Raw genomic sequence first — 27,789 nt, forward strand, 5'->3', positions numbered from 1 at the left:
TAGAGTCGACCCCCAAACTCAGGGTCTGCTGCCCTACCTGGGGGTAGGCTGGTGGAAGAGACAGATGGAACCTTGTATACTTGTATTATTATGACCCTGATTCAGCAATGCACTTTTATTCCTAACATTAAGCAGCCTATTGAACACTTGATCTAGCCCCCTTAGGTTTGGATTCTTGCTTTTTAAATACTTGGGGTTGGCAATACTGAATCTGCTAAATAAACTTCCTTGCTACTAACACTATCCAACCAGGCAGGCAGTTTTCATTTCTGTTCTCTGAACCTAAACTTTTTTGGAGAAGAAAAGGGATGTTATTCATAGATGAATTAATGCTGGTTTGTACACCCCATTAGATTTTAAAAAGTAGCCAGTAACTGAAAAACAGAACACCTGATCAATTTTAGTATGATGGTATCATGTATGCACATATACATAAAATACTTTAACCGCACAAAGTATTATAGTTGTCTGACACACACAAAAAAGTATTTAAAGCTTGTGAAAGGATTAACATTTTTGGCTGTCTCTATGTAAACTCATGTTTTATCAAAGTTTTGAAATGGCTAGCCTGGAACACAATTCCCATAGTACATTGTATATTCAGTCTTCCAGCCTGATGGCATTTGTGGTTGGCCCTCATTGTTAAAATACATGCAAACTGTTTCAGAGAGAAGGGGGGAAAGTACTGTTGTTTAAACTTTAGGTTTACATTTCTGGAAAAAAACCCCACAAATTTCCACACTATAGGGCAAATAATAATCCAGACTTTCTTCGGGTTTTTTTCCTATTATTATTTATTTAATTTTTGCTGACAGCAACTTGCCTCAAATGCTATTTAAGCAATAAGACATGACAAGACATATGCTATTTTGAGATAACACATACTTCTGAAGTGCTGTCAGGTAGAGCTGGTGCCTTCAACAGTCTGACGAATCTGTTATCTCAAAGTAACACAAGGTTTAGGAGCGTCTTCTATTACAATTATAAACTAACTCCAAATTCAGTTTTAAATCAACATTTCTGTATCCCCGCAAAGGGGGAAAAAACTGTCTTGTGTGGAGTTTCACTATACTTCTGGAACTACTATAATTTTATATATTAGTGGTTACACAATAGTTTAATAATACCATCATGAATTGGCAACAAACTCTGTTCAGTTGATATCTGTTCTCAGACCTGGGGCATACTACTACTTTCTCTTATTTTCTTGTTACTTAAAGTAACAAGAAATGTTAAAATTAAAACACACAATAATTTGAGGGTTGTGAAAACCAGCAGACTGATCTGGCAGCTTGAAACCAAAGTCTTCTGTTTATCTAGTGTAAACTTCCCCAAAATGACCTATTTACATTTACATGTTTCAGCCATGATCTGGATAGATCACCGCTAAAGGGAAAAAAGTGGTTAACTCTCCATGTGTAACTGAACTTGTGTCCTGTGGCGTTTCCAATATGCGTCAAATTGTGATGGTAATTTTTTTTTTTTTTGGCTATATGGATACTTGCCCATTAGAAATTGGAAGTTTTGCCTTGTAAATATGTAAAATGTTCCTTTTCCTTGTCGTTAACAGCAATATGTTGTAGTTGTGTTGGTTGGCTTAGCAGTGTTAATATGACAATTCTCCAGGGAACTTATTCCTCCAGTTTGGCATGTTCTTTACAGAAAACGCGCACTAAATAGATTTCAGGAATTGTAAGTGGCACTGTATAACTTACATTAAAGTTTGGGTGCAACTACTACGATTGTCAACTAAACTAGTCAAGGTAGCTTATTATCTTACCTTTGAAGTAACTTCCAACATTTCTAAAAAAATAGAAAAGGAGGACTTGTGGCACCTTAGAGATGAACAAATTTATTTGAGCATAAGCTTTCGTGAGCTACACGAAAGCTTATGCTCAAATAAATTGTTCGTCTCTAAGGTGCCACAAGTCCTCCTTTTCTTTTTGCAGATACAGACTAACACGGCTGCTACTCTGAAACCTAAAAAAACAGAGGTGCAAATATTGAGGCATGCTCTGGTTCCTTGAACCTCATTTCCTCAAAATGAACAAGACTGTTGACCACCACCATGTTAATAATTATGGTCAAATCAGGCCACAGATTTTATACAGCAATCAAAGACAGATTTGACCCTAAGAGACTACAAACTCAAAGTCCTATGGTGCTGAGCACTCCAGGAAAGCACTTAACACTTACGTAAATGGGACTATTCATATGCTTAACATTAAGTAAGTACTTAAATGTTTTGCTGGATTGGGGCCAGAGTGTTCAGCAACTAGTAGCATCTCACTTTTTATATAGACATGAAAAACAAAGCGGCAAAGAGTCCTCTGGAACCTTATAGACTAACAGATGTATTGGAGCATAAGCTTTCGTGGGTGAATACCCACTTTGTCGGATGCAAAGCCACCATCAAAACAATTGCCTACATTTCTACCAGTCCATCACTGTCATTTAGAGTAATTCATAGATGTGCATCAAAGAGAAATGGCATAATAGCAATAGTCACAAACTTGGTACAGTAAGAAATCTAAGCCAGAGTCCTAAGCAGGCTTTAACAAGCCATCTTGGTGCATGATAATGAATCTGGCTCGAGGTTGCATTATGAAGAGTATGTATGAAGCATAAAAAAATCCCCAAACCTCGAATTTTATGAGCAAAAAGAGTGAGTCTTCATGTCAGTGTCATAAACCATGAGAGATTCTAGTCTGTAAATCTGATCCAAAGAGTAAAGCAGCTCCAAGACATAATACTCAAACAACCCAGACATCAAAAGATATAACAAAAATTAGAGGTGTCACCTCCAAAACAGCTACATTCAAACACAGATTAGTTCTCAACTTTGCATCTTCCAAGCACCCCCAATGCAGGTACTGCAATGTCTTGTAGGCAATTAAGAGACAACTGAAAAAACAATGGGCCTCACAGTGCTCTCACTCCAGTTTTACACCAGTGTATTCCATTCACTGCAGTGAAAGTACTCTTGACTTATACTGGTATAATTCAGAGCGGACAATATGCTGTCTGAGCAGAGTAAGTGGATGTCCATCTAAGCTAAAATAATCTTCTGTCTGGGTAGGTAACTGGTGGAGGGGAAGGGGGAGGAAGGGAGGAGAGAGAGAGAAGAATGAATGCCTAGTGAATACCACAATTGTAAAACGCAACTTCAGATAAAAAGTTGACCATTGGGTGATACTGGGCCAAATTCTGCACTAACTTTACATCATTTGCAACCATTAAGAATTTAGTCCATTGCCTCCACTGAGAGGCACACTGCACCCACTCTTAAATCTAAAGCACTAACAAAGAAGACCTGAGTCTGGATTTAAGGTGGATTGGGGCAAACTGTGAACCAGGATATTAAGAGCAGCAAAAAGATCTAACATCAAAGACATCTGTACAAATCCCTCATCAGCAATCATTTACAGATCACTAGAAACCCTTTAAAAGAAGCTGCAGTGCTACAGAAATATTTGGAAATCAGATTCAAAACATTACCGTTATCAATTCCATTGTCTGACACAGGTTTCACGGTCTGGGGTTTTTTATCTCACAAAAAACATCGCAAGACAGGGGAACCTCTTAATCAGATCTACCTCCACATTTCAAGACATGATTTAATGAGTATAAATGTCACACTGAGTGACATTCCATGCTGTAATAGAAACATTCAAAAGCCCAGTAATAAGCACATCCAGAGTTGCTATGCAGACTTTCACAAACCAACTAGACTAAGGATCAAGAAGTGAGGTTCTTGAGGAAATCAAGCAAGTTATTCTCCAACTGGATGTAGAAATTGAAGGTGCATGTATGGAGATGTCCTTAACATTTGCTGAAGAAGAGCAAAAAGTCACATACACCAGCGATCAAAATACATACAATAGATTTAACCTAAAGGGGGAGATTTTTGAAGGAACAAATGAGTTAGGTGACTAACTGCCATCTGTGCTTTTCTGAATCTCACCGTAAAAAAAATTTTTTTTTAAATGTTAAGTGTATTCAGTAAACAAAGAATGGATGCTGGCCACACAAAATAACGTAGACATGACTAATCTTTAAATGCAGGTAACTCCAGTCTACGTACCTTTCCCAGACCTGAAGAAGAGCTATGCGTAGCTCGAAAGCTTTTCTCTTTCACCAACAGATGTTGGTCCAATAAGAGACCTTGCCTCTATGTTTTCCAGAAGTTACATCCAGAAGCTACTGGAGTTATATTCAGATCTAGTGGTGCTTAGCACATCTTCAACAGAGTTGGTATGATCTTACATGTCTAGGTAGTAAAAGTTTCTTACACTGTTTTCCAAATCTTTTCACAATACCCTCACTTTCCTAGTTTTCTTTTCAAACACATATGGCTGCAAGGATTAGGAAATCCCTTAATGCGTTGGTACAAATTTTTTCTAATGGGTGGAATTACTAATATCTACAGCCTCATTTGATATAAGCTGCCATGTGCTCCAGCTAAACATGCTGCTCCATCACAGCACTTCGTCTGCAGTATAGCACAGGTCTACAGAAATTATCTAGCCTAACTGTGGTCCTTTGTGCATAAAAAGAAATGCATAACAAGAAACCCTCTGTCTGGCCACTTTAAGAGAAAGCAGGGGGTCCAGTGCACCTGTGACTGATTACCTGTTGCCCAACTGGGCTTAAGGAAAGGCACCTGGGCCTCATAAAGAGGGAAACAGGAAGAGGAAGCTGGAGAGACGAGAGCTGCTGTGGTGGCAAGCAGTCTGAGCATTCAGCAAACACTGCCCCAAGCAGTGGGGGTCTACGCAACCCCCAATCTCAAGGGGAGAGACAGAATCATCAGAGCCTGGGATGAGCTGATAACTGTGCCTAGTGGAGAGATGGAGCCAGAGAGACCTCTGGGAAGAGGGGCTGCTCCCAGTGGGAGACTAGAATGGAAGAGCCTTTACTTTGGGTTTGACTTTACTCTGGGTTCATTTTATGTTAATAAACCAGTCCCCAAGAAGGGAATTTGTCATGGACATAAAGTTTCTGTGAATAACTGGGAACCTATGGAAGGGAAACTGAGGCAGAGGCCTGCAGTCCCACCCTTGGCTACGAGGGTGTGCTTGGGAGTTGGCTGCCCTTTCACAACTTACCAATTATAACTAAATGCTTCAAGTGAAATCATCTACTGCAATTTGGTAAAGTGCAAGAAACGGGTGAACAGTCACAGCAGCAAACCTACTATTAATATATCTATAACCTCCAAATGTTGCTAAAGAAGTTTTCTAGGAGCAGCAAGAAAGATTTAATTTCTGGGAAAGTGAATCATTTAACTACTGAGGTGTCCACGGCTAGGCCAGCATGCCTAAATCACCAACTTGACGGCACCAGATATTATCTGGACCACATTATCTGCTCCACTGTGAGAGGAATTTAAGCTACTTGTATTGTATGCAAATACTTTGAGCTCATCTACTCACAATGCCTCAGATTCAGTAAAACGGAACCTAGAAAAAAGGAACTTGCCAATCAGAAACACAGTGGAAATAACCCAAAATGCCTGCAGGATAAAGGTTAGTTTGTATGATGTCAGTATAATACATAAAATTACAGAGAGCACAGCTAGCAGGCCAATACTCAACATGTATTTGTTCAGCTCTAATCAATCACTTCTTCCATTATCTGCTACACAGCTCCTGCATTCAGCTTAAAATAAGGGAAGGCCAAACAATTTGGCATGTAGACCTTAAAGCCTGTATAATTGGAGGATTAGTCATTCCCATATACGTCCCCTGGCTTCTCTGATCTCTCACCAACACCCTTCAGTGCTTCTAGCTATCAAACCTTTCCTTGTCATCCATTCCCTTTTGGTGCAAAACACTCATTTCTGTTTTGTTCGGTCCTCTCAGCTCCTCTCTCTATTCACATTAGCCCCTGGTAATCCAAAGATAAATGGAAGCAAACTGTGGCCATTGGCCGTAACACTAGAAAGATACCCATTTATGACCATTTCCACTGTGGTCCGGAGCAACATACCACACTCTTAAAAGGGGTGCTGTAAGATTCTGCTATGAAGAGGTACCCTGGCCCGATGCTGCTCACAAATAGCACTCTGCCATCTATGATTTGCAAACACATTCCAGGCCATGCAGTAATACCACTGTCTTCCTGTGTGTGTTAGAATAGTGCTCTCAGAGTGTTAACAAGAATGATGCCAAAGAGAAACCAGTGGCACCAGTGGTTCTTGCAATGTATAGAACCAACCATGTTTCAAGCTGTACACTGATCTGATCTTCGTTTCATGAGTTTGCCAAGAGTGACAGCTTGGACTTTGCCAGATCCCAAACCTTACATAATTTCTCTTGTGTGTGACTGCAAAGAACTGGGCCCTGGCCGCTGTTTAACCCCCCATTCTACATTTGTGTCATCAACCTGCAGTGATATTTGAAAGTACTGGCATTAATCACCCTTTTGTGTGTAGTTCTGAATTAGTTTTGCTAATAAAGTATGCATGGGGGGAGGTGTTCTATACTGACAGCCAACTCAGACATTGTCAGATTTTGCTGATGTATTGTGCAATTGTGGCATTATGCTTTTTTTCCCCCTTCTTCATTTGTATACAACTAATCTAAATTACTGGAATTGTTCTTATTTGTAATTATTGCACTTTGTGGAAGTCTAAGATGTTTTCGTGCACAAATGGTTTAGTGTCCAGTCATTCCCCTAACCTTTCCTTTTCAGGTTCTCTTATGGGTTTGCCTTTCCATGGCAAACCCTTAAGCTTCAGCAATTCTAGTCTTGCCATTTATTAGGAATCTCTTAGAAAACATAAAGCAATATTGCTAACTCCTGTGATTTTTATCACAAGTCTCACGATATCCTTCTTAAAGTCCCAGTCAACTGACTATATAAGAATCTCAACTTTCACTGGAAAAAGAAAAAGGTTTCTAATCCTCATGGTTGAGGGGAAGAGCTGGAAATGTGACCCAAGAAGGCAAAAAGACCTAAATTTATTTTTTCTTAAAATTTCATGATTTTTAAGCCAGTATCATGACATTTGGGGAATGACTTTTATATGCTTGGGGCTGGCAATACAGCTAGAGTATTGTTGTTCTAATTTTAGTATCTCAGGCCTTTTTTAGTATCTCAGGCCTTTTTTATTCAGTGCATTCATCCACATTACAGTGGTGTACATTTTAGTGTGCACTGGCATGTTGAGCACTAACTGGCCCATGTGGATCCTGAATGGTGCGCATTAAAAGTCCCCATTTCAAAGAGTACTACATTAACATGCATTAGTGAACTTCTAGTGCGTGCCAGCAGGATCCACAGAGGCCAATTAGTGCATGATAAACTAGTGTACTCTAAAAAAGAAAAGGAGGACTTGTGGCACCTTAGAGACTAACAAATTTATCTGAGCATAAGCTTTTGTGAGCTACAGCTCACTTCATCGGAAGAATTTACACCCCTCTAGTGCAAACTAAACACACCTTTTGGGCTTTGCCAGATCCCAAACCTTGCCTTATTTCTCTTGTGCCCACAGAGTAACAACATAGATGCAGAACTTAAAAAACCCTGACACAAAAGTATCCCACACTGAAATATCCTGTTCCTTACAGGGAGATAGGAAGCCCTGGGCCAGAATTAGGGGCATACAGAGCCACATGTGCATCTGCTTATACCTCAGACGCACCAAGACAGAAGGAGCTCTTGTATGTGCAACTGTGTTGTAGATTATCTCCCCATATGCCCTCACCAATAACTCATTTCTTCTTCCCTAAATGTAATCAATCATACAAATAAGAGCATTGTATTCTTGGGGCTTTATTTATTTTAGTTTTTTAAATTACTCAAAAAATAGGGCTTTTATCACTTCTTCTGGGGGGAAAAGTTCTCATACTTAAAGATAAGCACATTTTTTTCTGATATTGTCTCCATTTTCCTTTGCTCAGTATCATCCCATTATTTTTAGTTATGCCTCCTTAGATCATCCTAAACAATTGTCAGCCAGCTCTAGTATCCACTATTACCCCATGCCTCTTTGAGGATAACTGCTTTCCAAATACTTCTCTCCCACTGCATATATTGCTGTTAGATTACTAGGAGGAAATCCTGAGAAATTCACACTGTCTTCAGTGGGGCCAAGAATTCACCACTTGTCCCCAAATGTATTAATTTACAATTTTCACAGCTGAATTCATTTTGTTTCCTGCTCACGTTTCTAACCTCCCAAAAGGCTAGTGGTCACTACATAGGGACAGTCTCTATTTTTGGCAAAATAATTAGCATTTTCCCATACTCTAATGAATTTCAACAGACTTCAGAGATTTCCCTATAGTTCTCCCCAAATACCCCAATTTATAGATAACATATGCTATCAGTTATGTGTCTCTTTTTAATATGGCTGTGTGCTCAGGGTTGTTTGCCACACCCCCTGATGTACATGTAATAATATGCTGTTTTCCCCCGTTTCAGTTCATTAACCAAAACATTACATAAAACAGTGTCTAACCATTGATTCCCCAAGAAATCCCACTGGACAAGTTAAAAACTAAAACAAAACAGGCACTTCTCCAGTGCCTAGAACTTCAACCATAACCGAGAAGAGGTTAAGAGCTCTGACTTCTTGTTCTTGATATCAAGAAGGTTCAGGTTAGTCTATAACTATCAACTATAACTATATGACCAGGAGAGGATGTGCTTCTGCTGCCAGATATGCTTCCACTGCCATCCTAAAGTTTTTGTTTTTGTAAACCCTTTCTGAGCTCTCTCATCTCTGATGAGCATGAAACAATAGTGATGTGACATCCTACCCTTACATATTTTTTTTCTTAACTGCAGTAGCAAAACACCCTGCTACCCTGGGAGTAAGTCTGAAGGGCTTGCCCCTCACTGATCCTCTTCAGCATTCTCTTTCCCTCACAACCTCCACTGTGCTGCTCAGTTCAGCTCCTAGCCCCAGACCTTTACAGTGGAGACCCCCTCAGGGAGTACTAGGATTCATGTGTCCTTGGGGAAAGAACCTGTATGGGGGAGTCAGAAACTGAAACCAGGAAAGCAGCTGCTGAAGTAGTCTAAGCAGGGACCTCCCAGCACAGATCATAGAAACATAGAATATCAGGGTTGGAAGGGACCTCAGGAGGTCATCTAGTCCAACCCCCTGCTCAAAGCAGGACCGATCCCCAACAGATGATGTTATCAGCGTATTTTCTACAGTTCCGACTAAACATTCTGCCCCCTGTGCTGACTGGCTGTTTGCTCCAACCTTCCCCCCATCTTTTGTCTGTCTTATCTATTTAGATGGTTAAGTTCTCCGAGGCAGGAACTGCTGCCTACTACTCTTGTTATACAGTGCCTAGCACACTGAGGCTCCATTCTCAATGAGACCCCAGCCACTACTGTAATAAACATAATAAATAATAACAAACAACATGATGCATCAGCTACAATGAGCAGCATCAGTAAAACGGAGTCACTTTTTAAAATGTAGGAAGAAGGTGGAGGAAGCTAGGAGAAAAATACAAGACACATAAAAGGCAGAGGCAGAGAAGGGGAGGGAACTAAGTGTAGGAGAAACTTTCCCACTTGAATCAGGGTTCCCACTCATGCACAATGATCTCTCTCCTCTTCCTCCCTTTCTTGGTGAGACCAATTAGAATAATAAAACTTCCCCCTCCTCTATCCCACCTATAATAGTTAAAAATTCTGGTTTTCTACAGTTACTTTATAACTTTTTTCATTCAGAGAGAGAATGCATACGTGGGGGAAGTAATTTATTTCCTTTGCTAAATCCCTTGAGCACTACAGTGGAGGATACAAAATATTGTTCTTCGGCTGCTTGCTTGTTGCTCTGTAAAATATTAAATTAAAACTACATGAACTTGCTTCCCCATTTTCCCACCAGCAAGTATCTGGCAGTCATGTCGTCACAGTTGATGCTTCTGTCTAGATTTCAAAACTGAAATAGCCCATAATGCCTTAATGAACAAACTGATGTTGTAGCACTTTCTAAGCATCAAACACACCGTGACTCTAGTTTTTGTTTTTTTGTTGTTGTTTCTTTTTGTTTGTTTGTTTGTTTATTGGGGGGGGGGTTACAAGGTCTTTGCAGAGATCAAGCTCAAAAGGACACACACACAAAAACAAATAAAACCCCAAACCGCCACCCCCCAGTTACCTGCCGACAGAGATCTAGCTGGGATCACAACAAGTTAATGGGGAAGGAATGGTATGGCAGGTGTCTTCCCATACTGTTTTGTTTTAATGATCACTTTGATATGGAGAGCAATAATTCTGCCTGTTTTGTGCTTCAGGGCTGCCCACAGGGGGATCAAATTAGGGTGCCCACTTTCAGCCTAAAAATAAAGACACTATCTTGCATGTCCTGACTTTTTTTTTTTTTTGGCTCACCAAATTATATACTTTGGGGGAGAAGCAGATGGGCTAAAAATAGAGATTGTTTCTCCTTGTACTTATATGGAAATGATGCATGACCCTTAACCTACCACTTTTAGTTAAGATCTCAAACTAATAAAAAAAAAAAGCTGAAGTCAATGTAAGTGCTGAGCAACAGCTGCTTGCACCTGGCTCAGGCAGCTTCAAATGCAACATAATGGAAATGCTGACATAACCTTATTTGTTGGCGCCATTCATGCCACTGACAAACAGTGCACAGAGATTATATCTTTTCATAGTGCAGTTCCTTCTTAACAGAGACAGTATAGCTCATGGGCTACCTCTTCTCCCTCTGGCCATCACACAGGCCACTCCCCTCTCATTTGCATAACATTCCTATGGCAACTGCAGTGACTGTTTACATAGAAAAATGATATAAGGAATGCAATTTTTGGTCATCTTTTAAAATGATTAACAGCTGAATAAAAGGAGAAGAGCCAACACCATGTGACCTAACAGCTTTTCACAGACCATCAGCAGTTTGCTGGTTTGGACTAGAGTAAATGGTGGATTCTCTGTAACTTGAAAAATTTAAACCAAGATTTAAGGATCTGAGTAACTCAGACAGAGGTATGGGCCTACTGCAGGAGTTCTGTGGCCTGCAATGCTATAACAGGTCAGTCTACATGATGGTCCCTTCAGGCCTTCAAGTCTATGCAGCTATAAGTACTCCATACACCAGTTTGGGAGCTTCTGATGGATGGTAATCTGGGTTTGCAAACACAACTCACATGGCTGAGAAAGAACGATGTGACTCTAGCGATTTAGCAGAGGATAAGTGAAGGGTAGGAACACTCTGTATTTGAGACACTCAGAGCTATTTTGTATTGGTGCATGCTTTTTGCTCCTCTAATATGACTCAATTCTGCAAGGTGCCATGCATTCTGGCCCCAAACCAGCAAAGCTCTTGCTCAGCTAAATTGTACTGTTCGTATGTTTAAAGTTAATTATGTGCTTAAATGCTATGTTGGATCAGGGACAGAATGTTCAGCCCTCTTGCAGGATCAAGGCCCTTTCAGGCTCGCAGTCCCACAGTAACATATACAAGTTATGGGGAAAGGAAGTTAAGATGTGAAAATAAAAGTAAATGATGTGATTTTAAATAGTCTCATGAGCACCACGAGGTTTGCCCAGCCACATTCTGAGTAAAAACAACACTGTAAAGTGAATGTGGGGAAAAGAAACTACAGCTACTGAAGATGGCTACTGTTGTTGCTGCTTGAGCTTTGCTATTGACTAAAAAGGCCACCTGACCCTGTGAGATTAACTAGAAGAGCCTCAGCAGAGGGTAGCAAACCATAACACTTCTAGGACAAAAGACAATTTAAAGAGCATAACAAAGCATTTGATTTTAATGGGGCTGTCTGGTTGTAAATGAAGGCAGAATCTGGCCTATACTCTATAGACTTCAAGTTTTAGTTCATAAAGGAGGGGGAAGCCTCATGAATTGAATAAGCAACCTCAAGAGGGCTAAAATTCCTTTATCTGAACAAAGTATTCATACAGCCTGATGGACAGAATGACCCAATTCTCTATCTCTAAATTGTTGACAGTATAAAACAGTTGAATAGCATATCCATTAAACTGCCTTATCAAAGAGATATAAATAGAGGAAAATTAAGATACTGATCTTGGCCTAAAAATTGTGTTCTACTTATTCTATTTTCAATTAGAAAGCTTTGTCAGCTATGAAAAATGTTCACTTCATTGATATCGCTAGTAATTATTAAATAAACTGCATTAACAATGTGAAGTAGCAACAATAAAGTTCCTTAACTATACAGTAGTCCCTTTGATTAACTAGCTCTTCAAATGTGAAGTTGTGGAATAAAAAATGAAGCACACAGACAAACAGTGCAAGTGCATCTATTTACTGATATTCATCTTTATTTAGCTTGATCAGTTTGCTACTTTCTCACTGTTCAGTACGAAAGGTGAGAACCAATTTGCCAACTAAAGAAAATGAGTTTCCTATTGGCACTGGGTTATTATGAGAGAAATTGCTGCGTAACTTTAAAATGTTTTCACTTCTGAGATCAGTGTTCAGAAGTTGAACTGAGGTAGGAAAGAGATAAGGTTAAAATCAAATGATTAAGAACAGTACAGAAGAATAATTTACTCTTTGAGCATTATATGAAAGGACTGTTGCTGTTTTGAGCCTGTCTCTGGGGAGATGATTTTCCATCACAACTGTTTCCACAAAGGTATTGTGCATTGCACTGGTAGAATTTCACAACCTCATTTCACCCTGAATGATGCTGTATTTCAGTAATTACATATTGAATCTATTGTACAGGGGCGTTTCAGAGAGTGCCCAATGGATTTTAACATGAATGCAATGAGTATACTTTCATAAACTTTTTTTAAATTGCATAAATACAACAATAAATGGACAGACCAAATTTTGGGCCTACTATTTGGTCAAGTGAGCATGACATAAATACTTAAGATTGATCTGTCACTAGTACTTATTAGAGTTGTGGTTTTTAAGATGGGCAGGGAAGCACATAAGCATTTGGCTTTGGTATTTCATTAAATTAACCTTCTAATCTAATGTGCCCCTGGATTTGCCCATCTGGGACTTAAGTCCCAGTGAAGCTAATAAAGGTGAGAACACACAGTGAAGTCAACCCAAGACAAGTTTTGTTCCAAAAAGGACATTTTAGGCACCAAAAAAGGGTTTGATTTTTATAATGATTTCAACCCTTGGAGGGACAGGGGAAGAGGATCTAAGCATTACATTTAGAAAGGGATATATATATGCCTTGTAGTTTCAGCTCAAACTTTGACCTCTCTTAAAATGATCATAATCTGATGGGAAATGTCCAGTGACAAAATATATCCAACACCACATCATCACTGCTGTCAATAATGATTACATATAGAACTTAATACATGATCCTGGAACATGTTGCTTTTCTTCTATGACATTCATTAGCCAGCTGAGGAAGCATGTGTTAACTAATATCGTTTAAAAAATTTCCCAGAACTGTGCTGGTGACTTCCTCACTGATGCTCCTGAAAACAAGTTAAACATTACAAAACCTGGATTAGTTAGTTCTTCATGAAAGAAAAAGAAAATGTGGGGAAATGTCATTGTTTGCCAAATGGAAAAAGCAGAGGGCTAGTCAGGAAAGAAATGTTTCTCTCTCATTTCTCATAGAGTATTATAAACAAAGGACAGTAAACAACAAAAATTTAAAATGATACGAAAATGCTTAGTGTTTCTTTATATATTTACTTTGCTGCTATTTGGGGAATAATTTGTTCCATTTAGCTAGAGTTGGACTCAGAGGATTGCTTTAATCCAGAGAGATTAATTATAGCCTTATAGTTATAACACAAGTTTGGGGAAGCAAAACATAGAAAAAGAAAAGAGGAAGGAATGCCTTTCTCGTTAGCAATTAACAAGTTTATGTGCTTCAAGGTTATAGCAGGCAAACTGTGCTCTAACTACATCTGTATACTGAGAGCAGAAAGGGTGTAAATCAGGGCAAAATTGGGCCTGGAGATGTCTTGGAAAGATACTGCTATACTGAAACTAACAGCAGAGATATTGAAGCAAACAGCAGAGGTAACTGCGTTGCTAGGGGTAAATAAGCTACCTCTCAGTTGTCCTTCATTTGAAATCCAAATTTACCTGTATCTTGCAAAGACCTCCTGTGACCTCACTTTTATTATTTACATCAGAAATGCTGAATCATCCAGCTGGGACTATAAACAATGTTAATTAGGCTACAGAATTGATCCACATTAATTTTAAGCTTCTTATGGTATTTTACTCATCTATCATTTTGATCCTTTGCTTCTTGCTGTGTCCCACATTCAGGCCCCAGGAGGCTAAGAGGCATGGGATCTACAAGAGCTAGAGACAAAGAAAAAGTAACATAGGCAAAAGGGGGGAGAAATGTTGTGTATGAGCTTACCTAGTGATGGTTCAGGTACTCCTTCCTCAAAGCTGTCCTCAGCACCCTCCTCACCCATTCCAGAGGTCACAGAATCTTCTGGGGCAGACGCTGAGCCGGGAGTGCTTGGCCCACTAACAGAACCAGAATCCCCTTCTTCACTGCTGGATCCATACCGGTCTGGCTGAGCAACGGTCCCACTCTCACTGCAGCTCCTGCGTTCCTTCCTGTGCACCCGCGAATGGAGCACCATTTGGTGGTACGTGCGGAAAATCTTTCCACACTCAAAGCACTCAGTGGACTTGTTTTGGGATGCCCTTCTGCTCTGCCTTGAGGAGGGTCTGTAGTCCAGGTCGCTCTGAGCAAGGATACAGTTTTCTCCTTGTTGCACATTGCTGTTCTTCTCCAAGCGCCCACTGACACAGCTTTTCTTCTTGGGGTTGCTGGAGGAGCTGGGTGAATCCTGATCTCGCTTGCGCTTCTCCTGGCTGACCAGAATATATTCTCTTTTATCCTTGTCATAAGTCACATCTGCATCAGCAAGGACTTCATCCCATCCCACATATTTTACATACTCAGAAGGCTCTGCTACTTTTCCTTTGGTGGCCAGCTGCCAGGCCTGGTAGCTACTGACTGGATCCAGCTCAGCTACCCTTTTTCCAGGCTGTCCTCTTGTAACTCTATCTATCCCTACAGCAGACCTCAGATTCAGGCACTGTAAGAAAAATTGCTTATTTACAGATGGATCTGGGCTTCCATCAATTAACCCATCACCTTTGTTCTCAGTACTGCTTCTTTGAGCTCTGAAGTGTACAGCATTATGTGCTTTTAGGCTTTCCATATTTGTAAACAGATTCCCGCACTTGGTGCAAACTTCATACAGAGATAAGCCAGTCACAATTGTTTCCTCCTGAATCACATTATTAATAGTGGCTATGGGCTCTAAATCATTTTTTGGTTTGTTTTTGCTCCCAGTCTTTGGGCCGTGTGATTTCATGTGGTTTTTGAGAAACCAGGGCTCTTTAAATCTTCTGCCACAAATGTGGCATCCATGATCAAACGATCCTCTATGCTTTTTCATGTGAGCTTTGAGAAACCAGGTTTGACTGAAGGCCTGACCACAGACTTCACAAGGAAATTCCCCTGCATTCAGCTCACTCTTGCAATTCTCGGTGTAAGCTTCCCCATTTGGAATTTGAGCTGTAATATGGTCTTTCTCTATATGGTTTAACAGCGTCTCTTCTCTTAATGTCATGTAGTTACAAAGCCTGCATTTGTATGGCTTATGGACTTGATGTAGGTGCTGTTCCAGGTCTTTCTTTCTCTCAAACTTGTTTTTGCAGAAGGTGCACAGATAAGTGGGTAGCTTGCCATCTTCTGCAGGTGGTGCCTCGGTGACAACCTCCTTCTTGCTGCTTCTCAATAAAATCTTGCTGTTGTCTGCCTGGGTTGCCCCATTCAGAATCTTGTTGCAGGCAGATGTACTTTTGGTGGGGCTGGTGCATCCGTCAAGGCCTTCTGAGACTCCCATCTCTCCAAGCTGTGCTTCTCCCATCTCCACCTCATGCCCCTGACTTAAAGTGCCTGTTCTGTGACTCCGAATGTGTATCTTCAGATTGCCCTTTTGGGAAGCTCTGTGGTCGCAGTAAGGACATTTATAGGGCTTCTCTCCTGTGTGCTTCCTCATGTGCTGAGACAGGGAGCTCTGAAAAGGAAAACTCTTGCCACAGATGCAGCAGCTGTGGCACATGGACTTGTCTCCATCAATGTCGTTCTTGTTTATCTTGCTAGGACTAGAGGATCTTCGTAATTCCATCTCTACCTCCTTGCTGCGATCCATCAGAACTACTGCAACATCGGTCGTACAGGGCAAAAGGACAAAGCCTTGTCCAACAGCAGAGGGCTGGGCTGTGGTTTCAATCATACGGTTCTGTTGAGTGTTTACCTCTTCATTCTCAGGTTAAAGTTTCCCCTATCAATTGCTCGAAAGAGTCTGGGCTGTCACTTTATTCATGTATGTTCTGGAAGCGGACGGCAATAAGCACCTGAAACAAACAAAAACAAAAATACAGAAATTGTGTAAGTAGATTATTTAATATGTTTAAAACTATTTATACTTTTCCTTGGGTGCTTTTTGTCACCAGACCCAATTTCAAAAACATATTATACTTTGATTTATTTTAATAATAAGCATTAGCTTATATTAATATTCCATAACATGCACAATTTTAGTTTAAATGGTTAGCATTCAAAGCAACATTAATTAAAATATCATTTGGGGTAGAAACAATGACATACACAGGGATAAGGGACACCACGGTTTAAAAAATGTGTGCGCGCCATGGGCAGGGTGGATAAAAATCAATGATTTTTTTTAAAAAAAAAAAGAAGGATTTTTTAAATTTAAATTGGATTTTTTTGATAAAATGCTTTTTGAGGAAAAAACCTATCTAAAGATAGTTTTAATTAAGATATATCTTTAAGCTATAATGTCTCATCATGGAATAGAGATTATACATTCTAATTCTATAGTATAAAACAATATATTCATGTAATATATGAGAAAAGTTTTGTAAATGAATTCCAATAGTTCATGGATTAGGGACCCAGTTTATGGGGTTCCACAGGCTTCTGTATAGATTATTTAGGTTAATCTATCTACCCAATGGGACTCAGTGCTCAGTCTAGAAGTTACCATCAGAGATGCTTAGTTTTGTGGTTCTCAAACTGTGGATTTGTGTCTCCAGAGATAACATGCTTGTTAACAGCAAAAATGTTTTTAAATAAATAAATAATATATAGAGGTGAGAAATAACAGACCTCAACTCTATTGTCCCTCTGCAAATTTGTGTACACAGAGTCAATCCCTTACCTCTCTCTAAAAGTGCAAAGTTTCAAAAGGTTCAATGAATAGAAGATTGTTGGGGGCAGAATAGATCTGGACAAGGAAAAGAAGTCTGGAGATAAATGTGAGAAGCGAGGGACATATGCTTGTTTCGTTAAAATATTATGTTTGCTGTTGAAGAAAAAAATCCAGAATACATAACGTTGTTGTTTTAGTTAAATAAAACAATGTAAATGTCTGTTGGGTGATGTTCTCCTCCTAATACAGCATGGCAAGAAAATCCTCCAAATATTAATGATTAAGCTGTTGAATTGGAGACAGTTCACCTCCCAATGACTTCATAAATATATGTTTCAATTACCTTTGGTAAATGAAATAACCAACCAACTAATCATTCATTTTCTGATATCACTATAAAACTGATCTGAAAAGTTTTCAAAATAAATCACTGTTTAAAAATGTATCATGTGTACCTTCTAAAAATGAAACCTACATCTATCTCTGAGTTGTGAAGAATACGTATTAAGGTTATACCAACCAACAAAAATGCACTTTTATGTAGAAAACCATGATGAAATCGAGTCTTCCTGGCTAGTGATTTAAATCATTATTTAAATCAATTTAATTTAAATCAAATCCCCCCTGGCCATGGGCTCCATCCCCTTCCCCCTCCCCCCAAAAAAGTATGAATAAAGTCTCAACAACAGGAAAATCCATTTTCAAACATTCTTATATTTCTTATTTCAAAACCGAGAGAGAGAGAGAATCCATATGTCTGTATGTCTCTGTGTATATATATTTTACATTAGGAAACAATTTCTTGAAGTGGCTGTTACACTTTAAGTCTGTGGCTTTATAGTCATGTATAATTTCATTTAAAAATATTTGCTTGCCCAGAGATAAAAGACTTTTCTGGAGACTTTCTTTATAGAATATTGTACCCCTGTTGAAAATTACATTAAATTGTATTTCGGGCAGTTCCGCTGTGCTTGATGTGGGGTGTACTTCATGTAACAGGAAAGCAGACTGCAGTGCACTTCACATTTTGATTGAAAGGGAAACCATAATACAGAGATTGACAAAGTGTTCTGTGTATTTAAAGATGATTTCCTGTTGAGCATCCAGTATGAAAAAAAAATGCTGATCCAAGACATAGGCCCCAATTCAACCAAGTAAATAAGCATGTGCTTAAATGCTCACTGTAATGGTTGTTAAAGTTATGTCAACGGAACTTAAAGGTAAGCATGTGCTTAAATGCTTTGCTGAAGCAGATCCTTAGTTATTAAAATCACATTGATTAGTGATGAACAAATAGAATTTTAAAAGCTGTTGCATGACAGTATGTATAGTAATAACCATCTTTAAAACTGGGTCCCTTATTTATCTCAGCTACACAACATGTATTTCCCCATCAACTCGCAACCCTGAGCACATAAAAAAAGAGAAATAACGTTATTAATGTTATAAAATAAGCTTTTCCAGTCCCCTTATATATACAAAGCAAAAGTTTCTCAGTTATTTGTAGCCCCCTTAACCAGTTTGAACAGCAAGTTCTATCTGAAGGAAAGAATATTGTATGCACTAATGGATGGAGTCAATCCATTTCTTTGGTAGTAAGAAAAGAAAGCAGTTTCTTAAGATGTGGCCAGATCTAAACACCACCACTACAACCACACATACACACTTTCCACTGGAGACTTCTGATGCAAAAATCAAAAAAAGAGATTTACAGTTGCAAAGTCTAAGGTCTTGTCACTTTGTTCACCACAGATTATTCTGAACTGGGAAGTGAATAAATGTAGTCTGACCATGATCATCATCATAAATCTAACACAATCTAAAATAATTAGATTATTCATCTCAGGCACTCAGTTACATTCCCTGGTAATAACACTAATTATTTTTAAGCTAATCTAACTTTTCATTTTCTGAAAAACAATTCAGTTTAGATCTTCAGGGTAATTAATTTTGGTTACTAACTGTTTATAGTTTTAAGAGGTAAGCATCACATTATCTACCTTTTCCTCAAGGACCAATACAACTACAAATATCTGCAAGAAACACGTCTCAAATTCAATTTCATTTCTTTCAAATGAAACACATTTTTCTCTTATGACTATGTCCAGAACTGATGTACTACATTATCAGGGGAAAATCACATCCGATCAAGAGCTCAAATGTCTAGCTGAGCAACAAGTTTGCAAAGAGAGCATCTGAACTGCTGATCCCTGAAATTAGCAGTTTAGGACTGAGTTGAGGGACAGCCCCGCAAGACACATGCTTGGCTAAATAAATAATGGCCGTCATTCAGGCAACCAGAAAGCTGTACCGAAAGTACAAACAAGCCAGAAAAACCCCACATAGGGTAGTAATGAGTGAAGCAGTTCAAATAAATTAACAGCCCAACTTGAACCATAAACAAACTTTTCCTGAGCTTCAATCTCATTGCCCTATTATTTTTAATTTTTCCAAGCCTGGAAGCAGTGTCAAAATGGTATGTTGGACAGGGACCAAGTAAAGGGAAAACCTGTTCTCAGGAAATTTCCAGATCAGTTTGTTGAACTAAGAGTTTCAGATAAGTTTCAGAGTAACAGCTGTGTTAGTCTGTATTCGCAAAAAGAAAAGGAGTACTTGTGGCACCTTAGAGACTAACCAATTTATTTGAGCATAAGCTTTCGTGAGCTACAGATAAGCATCCAAACTTGGGGACAGATTTTCAAAGGTATTTAGGCTCTTTAAAATGCAGACAGGCACCTAATGGGATTTTCTAAAGCATCTATGCAGGTTAGGTGCCTAACTCTTATTGATTTCAACGGGAGTTAGGTGCCTAACCTGCTCAGGCACTTTTGAAAAATCTCAGTAGGCACCTATCTGCATCTTTAGGCACCTAAACACCTTTGAAAATCTGTTCCTTGGTTACTGGGAATCTTCTCCAGGATACCTAGGGCTGTGAAAAACCTCACTACTACCTGCCCTTAGTGTGAGGAAACCACATTTGTGCCTGTCATGGGTCAGCTCCCTGACTACACCAGCCACAAGCAACCCATGCATTCCCCTTCAGGCCTTGCAGGCCCTGCAGTCACTCTACTGGTTAGCAATTGGGACACCCCAGCCCTTGAGCCCTTCAATCACTTCCCTGGAGTGCCCAGCCCCTGATCCACAGGAGAACCCCAATATTCACAGACTCGCTGCTTCCGAAGAAACAACACATCCTAGCTTATCAATTCCACCTCAGCTCATCACTCCACTTAACTGAGAGCACTCAAATATGTTTACATTGAAACAAGTGTAAGTGTATTAAACAAAGCATAGTGATTGAAACAGTAGCAAGTATTAGAAACAAATGGTTACATATAAAATAAAATCATAACATGCATTCTAAAGCCTAGACTTAATTACCAAGATACTCTCGAGTCTTGTAAAGTAATTCTCACCCCAAATCCCTGCAGCACTTTACTGCAAGGCTTGGCATTGACCCTCCATTTATGAGACAAGCATGCGGTCCATTTGCCTCCTTTGTGAAAGATCTCATGTGTTTGTTTGCACTCCTAAATAAACCAGAACAATTCCTTGTCTTTATTAATAATAAGCAGGCCACTCCTCTGTACACTTCTTCTCTTGTAAGTTTTTCAATCTCTTATTTAGCCCCTGGCTTAGTATGTCAATAGGCATACATGTGAGGCACTGAATATTCACATGGTCAGACAGGGAGATATGTCTTATCTGCTTCCTGAAAGGACCTTTCTGAAGTATGTCACCTCACCTCCTGGGGACCTGCCTTAACTCCAAGACCTTAAGAATGTAATTTTCTGTATAGATACATAATCCTTAAATATTCACAAATGATAATGATGACCAGTGGGCTTCTGGTTCTCAATACAGATCTCACATGCCACTCTTCAGCATACATCTGACACAGGAGATTCCTGTACAACCTATGCATCCCCTGTTCCCTCTGCCAGTTGGCACCAAGGGGTCACAGTTACTTATTTGACCCCCAAACCATCAACCTTTTGAGACGGACCCCCTCATTGGAAAGTAATACAAGCTCTTCTAGTGCTTCTGCCGCCTGTCTGAAAGTCCAAAGAGAGTTTGCTTAAGAGACAAACTTAGGGCTTGTTTGCACTGCACTGTAGCATGGACTACAGGGGTGTGAATTGAAGAGTGCACCAAAGAGCTGTGCTCTAACCGCCCCATACAGACGCTGCTGGCACAATCTAAGAGGTACTTAGCTCATGTTAACGTACTCCTTTTTCAAACAGGACTACAACAACATGAACTAGGTACCTTTTCCTTCACACTAGCAGCTTCCAGACGTGGCAGTTAGAGTGCATCTCTTTGTAGCCACATCCCTGTAGTCTATGCTAGGGTGCATAGACATAGCCTTAGTCATGTGAGAAAAGTCCAAGGAAAAAAGGCCCAAAAGAAAAACTTTGCAGCTGGAAAAGGAAGGAAGGAATCCTTGCTCCTCTCTCTACAGTTGCTATTGCAGAGCGGGAAGGAGTCCTTTTTTATATGCCCATGATTTCTCTCTGCCCCCACACACAGCCATGGCATATTCCACATTTAATTTTTATAGCATTTTCATTAGTGAAAAAAAAAAGTTACTTATGTAAAATCAATCACCCATCCTTTCAGTTACAGATGGTCAAAAATATTCCAGCTGAAAATCCTGATTCAACAAAATCAAGATGTTTCATTGGAATATATCAATTTCATCAGTCTGATGGGAATTATTAGGACTGTTGATTAATCGGAGTTAACGCACATGATTAACTCAAAAAAAGTAACTGTGATTAATCTTACTGTTAAACAATAGAATACCAATTAACATTTATTAAATGTTTTTGGATGTTTTTCTACATTTTCAAATATATTGATTTTTATTAGAACACAGAATGCAAAGTGTACAGTGCTCACTTTATATTATTATTTTATTACAAATATTTGCACTGTAAAAATGATAAACAAAAGAAACAGTATTTTTCAATTCACCTCATACAAATACTGTAGTTCAATCTCTTTATCGTGAAAGTGTAACTTACAACTGTAGAATTTGTTACATAACTGCACTCAAAAATAAAACAATGTAAAACTTTAGAACCTACAAGTCCACTCAGTCCTACTTCTTGTTCAGCCAATCATTAAGACAAACAAGTTTGTTTACATTTGTGGGAGATAATGCTGCCTGCTTCTTATTTACAATATCACCTGAAAGCGATAACAGGCATTTGCATTGCACTTTTGTACCCAGCATTGCAAGGTATTTGTGTTCCAGATATGCTAAACATTCGTATGCCCCTTCATGCTTTGGCCACCATTCCAGAGGACATCCATGTTGATGATGCTCGTTAAAAAAAATGTGTTAATTAAATTTGTGGCTGAACTCCTTGGGGGAGAACTGTATGTCTCCTGTTCTGTTTTACCTGCATTCTGCCATATATTTCATGTTTATAGCAGTCTCTGATGATGACCCAGCACATGTTCGTGTTATGAACACTTTCACAGCAGCTTCGACAAAACACAAAGAAGGTACCAATAGTACCAATATGAGAGTGCTAAAAATAGCTACAGCACTCGACCCAAGGTTTAAGAATCTGAAGTGCCATCCAAAATCTGAGAGGGATGAGGTGTGGAGCAAGGTGTTGCTCATCATGTCTCCTAGACTGAGGATTCTGCAGATCACCACTCCAGTACACTTCTCCAACAACAACAAATGCTGGCACATAATTGTGTGAAGGGATCCTTCTGGTGAAGGAGCAATAGTACATAGCAAATATAAATATGTTCAGGTGAAGTAGTAGTATGTATCAAAAGAGTGATAACTCAGCAACCAGGTCTTCCAGTTTTCAGGACGCTCAAATTAGACAGCTGAAAGACTTTTCTGTTCAAGGGCATTCACTGTAAGGGAAAAACAGAACTGAAGTATCTAAAAACAGGGAATAAGAGATAGAGAAATTCCCACCATTTTGCAGCATTGCAGCCTCAAAGATCTATACTACTGAAATACTCCCACATTATAGGCCTCACACCAGTGCATCCCCATTGATTTCATGGCAGAATTTATAGTCTTCTGCAAGAACATTACAATGGTTAGTTTTATATTGTTTTGATCAAAGTCATGATCCTGCTGTTCTTATTTGGGCAAAAGTCCTACTGAAAATGCCTTCTTTAGTCCTTTTATGGACCGCTTCATTTGTCTATATCCCTTTTACTCTGTCTTCAGCAGATAATATTCTTTCGACCAAGATGGAGGGTGGAAGAAAGTGTGTCTTTAAATAGTAAGCCTATCCTTGAATTCACAGGAAATCCTGGCATTCTCTGGCCTACAAAGTAAACCAATATTAGGTAAAGGCAGCATGACTTTGCATTGATTTTCTGAGAGCTGTCTAAGTTAATTCTGCCAAAAAGCTATCCAAAAAACTGAGCCAGTTATAAAGGAAGACTTTCTAATTTTTAAAAGTATTTAATTATTTAAAGCAGAAATCCTAACACCACATCTCTTGAGGTTGTTTAAACCTTCCAAAATTGCCATAGAGGACTGGAAATGAGAGAGTTAAAAAGGCTGCTAGAAAAATAAACCAGGCATTTCTATTACTCTGAGTTTACTTCAACTCGCTTATATGTTTGTATTTAAATCCTAGAGTAGCATTTTACTGTATTTGTTAATTGCGCTGTTCTTTTTTCCCCTGAAGCTGAAGAGTCTATTCCTTTTGTGTTGAAAAGTTCGCAGTTCTAACACTGACACACTATTTTGAGCTTCTTTGACTCTCTGCTGCTCTGATCTAATGACATTCCACAGCAGGCCTCAAACGGACAGCCAGGCCTCAAAAATCAGGGTCAGGCCATTCTGAATCAGCACCACACCCGTAGCAGAAGAAAACGTGTGTATCTTATACCTATATACATACACAGTGCACTCCTTTTATAAGAATCACTTCCATCCTGGATTATTTGATTCTTATAAGCAGAGCATAGGAATGATTTTGTCCCAGTGGGTTTGATCACTATATGCAGTTGATTCTCATATCAGTGATTCTTATAAATGGAGCGCAGTGTATATATATAAAAAGATAATAAAGACACCTAATGCTGAAAAGGCTTAGGTAGCTGCGAAGAAGTGATGTGTCTCAAACCAAAAGCCAGCAGAACAATAAAAAGTCCATAACCCAGTTTTTAGTGCTTTCTAAAGAAGCAGTTCTATGAAGAGGTTATTCTTGTGCACTGCTACAGGGTATGTTGAGAAACACAGGGCTGTCACCCACTCAGTACATATTTTGTGTTTCAGTGTACTGTGCATGTTTGTCCTCTTGGAGACAAAGAAATGTTCTTTATTAGTTACACTGTAGTATTATAAGCAATGAATTAAAATACATCATTAACATCCTGGACAAGCTTATTTTACTACCAAAACAAAGGGACTATTCTTTGAACAAATGGGGGGGGGGAACCCCACAACAACAATAAAGAGTTCCTCTCCCTAAAAACTGTTCTGAACAAGATTAACAATTACAGGCTTATATTCCACAGACACGGGTCCCAAATAGCTGCATGAAGTGATGCATTCACGACTGGGAGAGTAAGTACCATTGATGACAAGGCCTTGGGGCTTCTGCTGTTCTCAGACCAATCAATAATCCATTATGAACAAACTACATTTCCACTCTAATATGAAGAAACGAATAAAAGGGAACTAGTATCAGTAATAATTCCATGGAAAAAACAACATACACACACACACACACAAAAATCACAAAATGCCACCATCACAAGACTTAAACTAGTGGTGATACGTGATACGGACAGAATTGCCTACAATAACACCCTTATTTTAAGACAGTTACTAAAGACCACTATACTACAGTCTAAGATTTACAAAAAGTTTATTTTAAAGACAAGCCACTTTCAAGAGTACTTGTTCTGGCTACAGGACAAAATAAAAAAGGCATAAATCTTCCAGGAGAAGAAAAGAAACTTAATATATAAATCCAATGGCTTCCTTTATTTTCTAATCTAAACTAAATAAGAATTCTGAATTAGGGGTGACTGCCCAAATGTGACCAGTAGACCATAACATGGCTTTACTGCAGCAGCTGTGTTATCGTCCAGCAAGAACCATTGCAACTATTTACCTCTTGTTGCCACCTTCGCATCCCGCAGTACACAAGAACGATGATCAGTTTAAATCTCCTTGTGTACATTAAAACTAGAGCAAACTTTTTTCCATTCATAAGCAACATACTTTCCTAGAATTTTCAAAAGATTCTGTACACAGCAGCAGAGTGGAAAAGAGCATCTTACATTTCAGATAAAATATTTAAATAAAAATACACTTTTTGACAGTTACTCATTTGGTGAGGGTATAACAATTTAGACCCACAAGAAAACACTGAGACCAATATTATTATGCATAAGGCAGTCTATGTCCTTCTTCTGAAATATAAAGACTAATAGTTAAATTTGACCTCACAGGAGAGAAAAAAATAGATAGCTGAATACACAATGTGATTATTGATTAGACCTAGAAAGGCCAAGAACTGAACCAGTGCAGATGTGGGTTTTTTGCTAGGGTCATTAATGATCTATATTAGGAAGTCAAAAGCGGATATTTTGGTGTGTCATAAAAATCATTTCTAATTTTGAATATAAGCATTTTCAATTTTAACAAATGCCTTGGAAAAGAGTCCATTTTACTTCACTTTTGGACATTAATGTACCCGTTTCCTATTTTGCTAAACCCCACTGAAGGAAGCCACTTTATTATGTTCTGTATTGAAACTAAAAAAGGGAAAAAAGACTCCCCAAATCTGTTATCAAAGCAAAAATAAAACAATTCATCCCCAAATAGGAGCAAATCCACCTAAATACTGTACAGCTTTTTTTTATTCTAATCAATGGCATTGATGCTGTCCATTCATGCATGTGTGTGAATAAAACATGCACACAATTTTTACCGGACCCAATACTGCTTTGTAGCTAATGCTATCTCGTCAGGACTTCCATTATAAACCCAATTTACAAGGGTTTATAATTTGGCCATTTCAAATTGCATAGGTCCAAAATTTGTCAGTCTGGATGCTGATACAAAATTGCTTAGAAGGAGTGTTTTCATGTTTTACTTTGGATGTTTTTTTAAATGCATAAAAATACTATTGATAGACTGATATTTGCAGCACCCTGGTTGAAAATAAAATATTTAATTACTTTTGCACTTAATGTAGAAAAATAGTGGCCAGATCCTCAGCTTGTGTAAACTGTTGTAGTTCTGTTGATATATATATATATATATATATATACACACACACACACACACTTTCTTACTGCATCAGTGGAGCTACAATGATTTGCATCAACTGAGAATCTGGACCTCTGAATGAAAATGGCAAAACACTGTGCCATCAAGAGTCAAGACTTCAGTGGCAGAGAAACGTGTGTACCAGTTACAAACTAAAATGAAACAACAGCATGTCACAATGGGCCAAATCTCTCCCTAATGCCACTAGTAGTTACACCAATGGGAAACTGAATTGAATGATTTATAACTAGAGTAACCAGATGTCCTTATTTATAGGGACAGTCCTGATTTTGGGGGCTTTTTCTTATATAGGCACCTATTACCCCCACCCCCCTGTCCCAATTTTTCACACTTGCTATCTGGTCACCCTATTTATAATATATGTTGATGACCTTACTACAGCAAGGTCAGATTTACTATATATGTACTATATACGTACATAACAATAATGACTTACCCAATAAAAGCATGCTGCATCCCTGAATGCAAAGAACCATATATTACAACACAGTGAAAATTTAATAATAACAACAACTGCAATTATGTTTGCAGCAGGTTAACAGAAGTTATAGCGCTATTTCTAAGATAAATTACCATGAGATAAGCTATGCAGAGAGAATTAAGAAATTCAAAGTAAGTAATCAGTAACCCTCACATCTAATATGTCCTATTGCTCAAATAAACACAAAGTAATGATTCTACCGTATCAAGTTATTGCCAGCCAGTAACTTGTTAACAGATTTAAGATTACAATGTTGTTGTTGGGTGTAATAAAAAAAAGATTTTTAAAGTCACAAAGCAGCAGTGGCAAGCCGTTAGTTTACTTTTTCCAGCCAGTATTAGAACAGAAACTGCAAAAGACAAACAAATTCCTTGACTGCCATTATTATCTCTTTTCAAAGTTCCATTTTGTGAAAGAGCTTTAAAAAAAATCCCATCATCAAAAAGAAAGAACTGTGGCCTAGAATATAAAGAGAGATAATTATGTGCAGTAAACCATAAAAACATTCTGTTAAACATTACCTTCAGAGGCAGCACTATTTAGCACAGAAAGTCAATATAAAAATCTAATCTCAGAATACACAGCACCAAACACACATTATCAGTTTTCTTGAAAGTTTTTTACAATAAGCTTTTCAAAAGTACAAAACTGGTCTATTTTTTTGAGATTTTTTAATCTGATCTTGTAGTTAATATTTTTGATTATCATTTGTACTACATCAATCAATACATTATGAATGCCAAATGTTCATTGTATGCCCCCTTCCAAACACAAACATTTCTTATATGCTCTATGGATCAAGATCCCCAACTACTGTAAATCATTGTTGCTC

The 27,789-nt window shown here is 38.6% G+C and overlaps 1 protein-coding gene across 5 annotated transcripts in view; it reads right to left on the reverse strand.

The window, feature by feature from the left end:
• ZNF516 (zinc finger protein 516) overlaps positions 1-27,789 on the reverse strand; it is a 130,329-nt gene that overhangs the window by 62,108 nt on the left and 40,432 nt on the right. For all 5 annotated transcript variants that reach the window (XM_074944733.1, XM_074944730.1, XM_074944732.1 and 2 more), the window contains one exon: positions 14,337-16,360. In XM_074944733.1, coding sequence (XP_074800834.1) covers positions 14,337-16,239 — 1,903 coding nt within the window. In that variant the 5' untranslated portion in view covers positions 16,240-16,360. The remainder of the gene's footprint in view (positions 1-14,336; positions 16,361-27,789) is intronic.

This window comes from Natator depressus, chromosome 2 (genome assembly GCF_965152275.1).
Source record: "Natator depressus isolate rNatDep1 chromosome 2, rNatDep2.hap1, whole genome shotgun sequence".
NCBI classification, from domain to species: Eukaryota; Metazoa; Chordata; order Testudines; family Cheloniidae; genus Natator; species Natator depressus.